The sequence below is a fragment of the Theobroma umbraticum genome, unplaced genomic scaffold (assembly GCF_002168275.2).
Source record: "Theobroma umbraticum cultivar Fairchild unplaced genomic scaffold, ASM216827v3 scaffold_44.0, whole genome shotgun sequence".
Taxonomy (NCBI): domain Eukaryota; kingdom Viridiplantae; phylum Streptophyta; class Magnoliopsida; order Malvales; family Malvaceae; genus Theobroma; species Theobroma umbraticum.
This window is the reverse complement of record NW_018397255.1, coordinates 10,288,752-10,296,014: the sequence shown is the minus strand read 5'-3', so window position 1 is coordinate 10,296,014 and position 7,263 is coordinate 10,288,752. Positions and strand designations below refer to the sequence as shown.

At 36.1% G+C, this 7,263-nt stretch overlaps 1 protein-coding gene across 2 annotated transcripts; it reads right to left on the bottom strand.

The window, feature by feature from the left end:
* Positions 1-272: 272 nt before the first annotated feature.
* On the bottom strand, positions 273-6,034 carry LOC110409526 (CCCH-type zinc fingerfamily protein with RNA-binding domain-containing protein). Of its 2 annotated transcripts, none has more exons than XM_021418887.2 (8): positions 5,759-6,033; positions 3,607-4,559; positions 3,349-3,516; positions 3,056-3,235; positions 1,301-1,377; positions 1,002-1,175; positions 748-873; positions 273-413 (listed from the first exon to the last, which is right to left on the bottom strand). In XM_021418887.2, the coding sequence occupies exons 2-7, from the start codon at positions 4,542-4,544 to the stop codon at positions 773-775; spliced, it is 1,638 nt and encodes a 545-aa protein (XP_021274562.1). In that variant the 5' UTR covers positions 4,545-4,559; positions 5,759-6,033; the 3' UTR covers positions 273-413; positions 748-772. The 2 variants fall into 2 exon arrangements, with proteins under 2 accessions (XP_021274562.1, XP_021274567.1); XM_021418892.2 differs by having other exon boundaries at positions 282-410; positions 5,759-6,034.
* Between the last annotated feature and the right edge of the window lie 1,229 nt (positions 6,035-7,263).

Sequence of the window (7,263 nt, the reverse complement as noted above, 5' to 3'; positions counted from 1 at the left end):
AACTAGAGAAAGAATATATTACACTCTCTCTAAACACCCAAAGCTCTCTGGCTGACTTTCTGTGATTACATTAATTTAGATAAAAAGAAAAGAAAGGGACTTTGAACCTGTTACATATTAGCTTTCTATATTCATTTTGCTTTGGAATCTTCTCCATTGAAGTAAAATGGAGACCTTCTAGTGTTTCTCTCCTTCAGTTGGTATAAACTAGCTGATGCTGTCGAACCGATGATGTTGAGGTGAAACTTAAAAAAAAAAAAAAAAAAGAAACGAAGAAAAAGAAATTGCTGTTTGTTGAAATTCAGTCCTCTACCTCTATGATTCCTGTGTCTGAGTCTGTATATAACTGTTGAAATGCCACTCCCTATCGGAGATGCAGCAAAGGGGCTCTCTGGAACATGAATCCTTGGCTGCTGCAAAAGGTACAAGAAAACCAAAATAAATCAACACTAATGATGCATTTAATGCAGTCATGAACGAAGTCTAGAGCTGCCAGACCCTTTTGAACATGACAAACACGGCACAATACATAATTAGCAGTATTTCTGCCCTTCAACAGCAACACAAAGCAAAGCACATGATGATCCATTAGCTTCTCCAAAAAAAAGGCATGAAATATAACCTAAAAGGTCACAAAGCTTTATCATGCTTTATTAATTTATTGATAGCAATTTATAATAATGACCGGAAAAGCAAAACTATCTACATGGCTGCTTTTGAAAAGAAATAAGGAAAAGAAAATCATACCCATCCTGGTCACTATAATTGGTACTTATGTGACCGACTTTTTCCCACTGGTGGAACCAGTATTCAGAACATCCAACAAATAATTGTAACGCTCCGCAGAAGGGAAATCTGCTTGCTCTGCACAGGCTGCACCCATAATTGTCATAGTTAGAGAGAAGGGGTATGAGGAAACTGGAAGGAAGAATGAAAATAACATACATAGCTAAAATGAATAAACTGACAATTAGTTAATTCACTAAAAAAAATTACTATACCATCTGTGTGCTTCAGCTCATCCATTGAGTAGCCAAAATAGGAGTGATTGGTTAAATGTTGCTTGGGTGCCAATTGCAACTCAGAGAAACGCCTTTTCTCAAACTCCAGCACTTGCTCATTATCCTCTATGAGCTGCTTCCTAAGTAATCTTGAATTGTCACAAACTCTTGGCACTATTAAAAGACAGTCAATTCAATGCAGCATCAGAAATATGCAACCAAAACAGGAAATAAAAGATACAACAAGTATCAAATTTAAATAAAAAAAAATCTTTTAACAAATTAAACAATATACTAACTTGATTGAAGCTCGGTATCTCCATCTATTAAATGTGGACTGTAATACATAGGATGCTGTACTTTCTCAGTAAACTTCCTGCAAAAAGTAGGGATTGAAAATCTGTATACATCAATGTGGCTTTAAAAACTAAACACAGGAAACAGTAATTAGTGCAACATAGCATGGTGAACTTAAAAAAAAGAATTGTTGCATTATAAGGCAAAAATATCAATAAGATATTTATCCTATAAGATAATAGCATAGCAACAAATAACATAAAATTTATAACTCTAAAAACTTTCAACTCAGAAGCATTTTAAAAGAAGGCTTATCAGACATTAGATTCCATAAAGAGAAGAAATAAAGCAAACCATTTCATCATACCAGTTTAGATATGTAGAATACAAAACAAAACAAACGTGCATGCTTTAGTGATTACAAAAACCAGGTCGACGAACAAAGTTAGTGTGAACCAAAGAACAAAAGCCAGATGGAAGCAGCCTATTAATGCTTTTGGCAATAAAAAGATAAAAGAGGTTCATTCTGCACTTATGAAAGAGAGTCAAAGTCATATTCTTGGCACCGCAAAGCACTCCTGCTTTACCAAAACAAACTCCTATGATTTCTTTTTGCCTTAAGTTCCAAGGTTTCAGTAATCGCTTTGATCTTGGAAAAATGATTGGTGCTGAATTTTGAAAACAACCGAGTCCTTATTCACATTCTGGCTGTGTATGATAAAGATGTCGCAAGAAAAAAAAAGGAAAAATATGAATAAATTCTAAAACAGCGATTAGCAAAATCAATAGGAATCCATACAATGTGAACAGAAGGCAATCACACCAGTTGCAGCACTCATCAGAATAAAAAAATGTTTTGGTTTGCATAAACAAAGATGGCAGCCAGGTCAAAAGGAACATGAAGAGTCAAGCACACATTATAAGTCTGGACTTTGTGACAATTGCCGATTTTTAATTTGCACGCCAAGTTTTTAATTTATATAAGATCAACCATAAACATATGTCCTTGCTAATTTGCACCCTCAACTAGCATATTTCACTAGTCTATCCCAATAATTAGTCAGATATGCAGATGCAGGATGCAAATGCAGGATGCAAATGCTAGCAAAAGGTTAAAGTTTAGGGCAAACGTTCATCGAATTTGAAGTTTCAAGTGCAGATTGACAATCAACTCATTGTGGCAGTGATGTATATTCACCCTGAATACGAAACATTATAGAGAGAGATGAGGCTTGAGTACACTGCATCTTTAGTCAAATCTAATAACTAATGTCACTGACCCATCAAATGCTTTATGTCTAAAATCATCACATCCACAAAATTCTGAAATAGATTTTCTGTTTGTTATTTTGGTGGACCCAAATCAAGAACAAGCATATTAGGAGAAACTAGAATTCCTCACACCCACTACTTGGGAGAAAAAGGGGAGGGAAAAAAAGATAAGAAAGCAATTTTTTTTTAATTAAGTGAGAACTAGATTTTTAAGTAAAAAGGCTGTAGTTTTTATTTTGAATGCATGTAAGATGAGGCCCAATTTTAGTATGTAGGAAGGCAAATTACTCCTATAACCTTATTATTATATTATTATTATTATTATTTTATTTTTGTGGCTTTTAAATAAATTCAATAAATGAGTTGGAGTCACTTGACTCCTGATACTAACAATTTACATTACATATGGTATAGAAGTATAGATTAAACAAGATGAAGCACTAGACAAAATGACAATTTAACCGTAATGGAACTGGAAATTTTACCTGTCAACCAGCCTTGATTTTTCCCTATAAGGTTTCACCAGAACACGTGCCCCACATACAAAATGAGGATTTCCTTTAGCCAAAATTTGCTTGACTGTCTCTGCATAAACAAAAGTGACAAACCCAAACATCCTCTTCTGTTGGCATGGAATCCTGACATCTTGAACAGGTCCGAATTTGCTACAAAATAATTTTTTGAAATATATATATGAAATTTAGATAGAAAATACCAAATCGAGAACAAGTACAACAAAATTGAGGAACTTGCGATTATCTCATCAGGATTTCCTTACTTAAAGTAGTTGGAGACATCTTCTTCCGTAAAGGTACTCTCAGCTGGAAAGGTAAGATATATCTGCCTAGAACCAGCGACTATTCCACCAGGATCACTCCTCTCACCAGCATACTCCAGGTACTTTGGAGCATCTTCTGCCAATATCACGGAGTGCTGCCCATGAGGCCTGTAAATGAAAATGACAGTTTAATACAGATTTTTTTGCTAATTGTGTGAATGCAAGATCCAAAATAAACATAACATTCACATATCGCACCTGTCAATGAGTCGAATGCTGTTCTTCAATCGAGCAAGAAGCTTTGTCAGACTATAACCAGCCTTACCATGCCTTTGGCTCTCTGTAAGGTAACCCTCAGCCTGAAGTGTCCTCCCATACTTCTCATAGTACAACATTGGCAAAGAGGCAATGGAGACAGGCAACCCTCTCCTCGCTTTTAGAAGCTCAGTGAGCTCCGATTCTAGCTTTTCAAGAGTCCCAGGAGAGAGTGCATGATCATCATTGCCAACTTCATTCGAATGTGGGCTGAAAAGCTGAGATAAGCTCTCTGGCATGGGATGGCCATGGAAATACCTACAATTGTTTCCATGCTTACAGAACCCCTTGTTGAAGTAATGGCAAATCTTAACAGGAAATTCAGGCAAGCTTGGAGACCTCCGGCTAGTTCTCACACCCAATGCAGGTTCTGAGTAATAGTAATTACTCAAAAACTCAGAAGTAACAGACTTGGCAGATTCTAACTGATCTCCCATATTCAAGAAATGCATTTGGTTTTGGAGGCCATAATCTTCAGCAACAGCATCCGAGTATCCTGGTGGGACAAATTCCAAATTGTTGACATGTTGCTCAGCAGTCACTTGGGAATCCCAGAAAGGACTCGAAGCTCTTATAGTTGCAGGAGTTGAAACTGTGCATGAGGAATACGGTGTGAACTGCATAGGGAGATCGGCGACAGGGGATGGAATCACTTGGGAGGGTGAGATTGGCACAGAAACGGCTGATTTGTTTAAGCTGAGCTCAGATTTGGCTTTGTTGATCAAAGAGAGGAGCAAAGTATCAGAGCAAAATGCCAAACGGATCATGTCCCGGTCCCCTTGGTCTTGTAAAAGAAAATAGCCAATAATTTTAGAGACGTTTTCAGGCTCTAGCTGTTGGATTCTATTGTACACAACTTTGGTCGATTCTGTAAAATCCATCTCAGCTTCTCAATCCTGCAACAGCAAGTAAATTCATAAATAAAGCATGTACGGAACACAGTCAAAACTTCAACAATATACATGTCACTAACACGGAGAGACAGAGAGAGAGAGGTATTAAAGGACCTATGATGAAATAATAGCAGATCTAAGAAGGCTATTAGCCTGGTAAATGATAGCAATACATCTTATTCTAGGCAGGGAAAAGCCACCAACATTATCTGTACGGAACTATCATTTCCCTTATCTTCCAGGACCATAAATAGCATTGACATTAATAATTGTAGGTGACCACAAAGTTCACACAATATGGCTAAGAAAGGGATCATCCACGTAAACATATACCAGAAAAGTAAAAGATGACAGCAAAATGAAAGCCTAATATAAGCTAGAGAAAAGCTGGAAATTTTACCGGTAACAGAATAGCTAATTAGCTACATCAACCTCTGTATTTAGCAAAAGAAGTGACATAAATTGACTCTGAGCCAACTATGCCTTAAACATTAACCATAAAACCAAAAGAAAAAATGTGCCAAATTTTCGTCTATAAATATCAACCACAACATATTTGAAAGTTTCCATAATAGAAACAAAAAACAAATCAAAAATTAAACTTGGAAACAGTTCTAATGATTGGATTTGAAGAAATTATGAAACCCCAGAAAAACAAAAGTACAGAGAGAAATAACCTTTCTATTTATCTTCTCCTTTTCCATTAAAAAGAAACTCATTTTTCTCCTCGATGGAAACAAATGTCGAACAAAACATAACTACAAAATTCAGCAAATTGAACACTTTTGGTTATTAATTTACAAAGTTTTTCAAGCAAGACGATATTCAAAGTTCACTGGCATTAACCAGTGAAAAGAAACAGGCCAAAAAAGTTGAGAGTTTCCGCTAGTTTTTCTCTTTAAGCCTAACAATGAACCACTGAAAATGTATTTAAGAGCACAGAAACGGACGTTAAACACAGTTGAAAGAGCAAAACATAAACCAGAACTTTATAAAAACTGAGTATCTAGTGATTCAAGAACACCAAAGGAAAGGAAGAAAGGAGGTCTATGCCACATTTCTTTGAAAACCCATGTCCAAAAACACAAACTTTACCAGAATTAACCATTACAGAGCAACCCAAAAGAAAAAGAATACATTCAAAAAAGCAGACTTTGAAAGCTTCTTTTTTTTTCTTTGGAGCAAAGATCTAACATACCCACCAAATATAACAGGCTTCTGAAGATGAAGAAAACAGAAAATTATCAAACAAACCAATCCAAGGCCTCAAATTCTTCCAAGGCCATATTACTTTCTCCCTCCCTCTCTTTTCTGCCTCTTTCTCTCTCTTGCTTCCTCTGGAGTCTACTTTCTTTTTTGCTACTATAATTTTATCTTGTTTGTGATCTTCGATTATAATTGTTGATTCTCCCCCAGAAACGACACCATTCTTAAAAAAAAAATGCAAAATGACAGAAAGGATAGCCTTTATAGGGCGCCTTGTCTTTGGTTCAAATCAACACACACTTAAATATATATACTCATTTTCCCACATCTCCACCCCCCACCCCCCTCTCTGTCTCTCTAAATGAAAATAACATGTAAATAAAAATTGATGCATGTATACTATATACTATATACTATATACTATATACTTATACAGTTATACTAGTAGCAGCTAAGAGGAAGTACTTCTAATTGACTTTATATATTTTAATTATAAAAAAGTCACTACTTTTCTAATTGTTGTTGTTGCTGTCGCTCTTATCTTTTTCTTTTTTTTAGGAAAAAAAAAGATTTTCAAATGTTTTCTTGTTGCCACATTTTTTTATTTATAAAACGAAATTGATTTTATTTGTATTATTATAAAATTCCCGGTTGTACTTGTCGTTACAGAAAATTGCGGGAATTTTATTGAAAATGCACCTGGATTTCCGAAACAGTTGTCATCGAAATGACTTTATTACCCTCTACCATTTTCGGAAATGTCCATGCGGATCTTCGTTTGATTATTTTATTTTGTTTTTGGAAAAAAATAATTAAAATCAACTTGTTCGGAAATATCCATGCGGCAACTGGCCAGCTTTTAGTATAAAAACTCAATTCTGTTTTGTCTCTGTAGTGCTTAAGGAGAAAATGATAAGATGTGTTATGTCACACAATATGAAGACTTCAATCCCACCAATGGATCTATGATCCTTCCCTTGTTGTGTCCAGTGAATCAGGTGAACCGCTGTGATTGTTGGCTTTAAAATCTATCAGGGCAAGGCATGTTTGCCAAGTGTTAGATCCAGGGCAAGGATACGGTCTGTTTCCAGGTGCTGCGGAAAATACGGATAATCACAGGGAACCACAACCCCCAAGATTAGGTGGGACGCCCCATCATCCGATACCTCAAATCCTATCTGGCACGCGTTGGCCCCACCGTCCTTCCCCAGTTCACTTCCCCGTGATTGGTGCTCGCAGTAACAATTTTTTTATTTTTTTTTGACTGAAAATAAAACGACAAAAGAATTTTGAATTTTATTGTAATTACGGCCATGCAAAATATAAGAAAGAAAAAGCCAAAAAAAAAAGGTCGGGAAGGTCAAAGTGACGAACAGGAAAATGACAAGGGTAGTTACGGTAAAAAGGAAAACAGGAAGACGTGGTGACCGGTTCAACCGGCAGGAAAAGTGGGATTGGCCAGTTACCGTCAATCGCTGACGGAACGTTAACATAGATTTGA

Excerpts from the sequence above, each read along its gene's own strand:
- LOC110409526 (XM_021418892.2), bottom strand. The coding sequence starts at position 4,544 with ATGGATTTTACAGAATCGACCAAAGTTGTGTACAATAGAATCCAACAG. Across the intron at positions 3,517-3,606 it reads AGCATTCGACTCATTGACAG|GCCTCATGGGCAGCACTCCG; the intron begins GTGCGATATGTG and ends TTTCATTTACAG. Across the intron at positions 3,236-3,348 it reads GATGTCTCCAACTACTTTAA|CAAATTCGGACCTGTTCAAG; the intron begins GTAAGGAAATCC and ends ATTATTTTGTAG.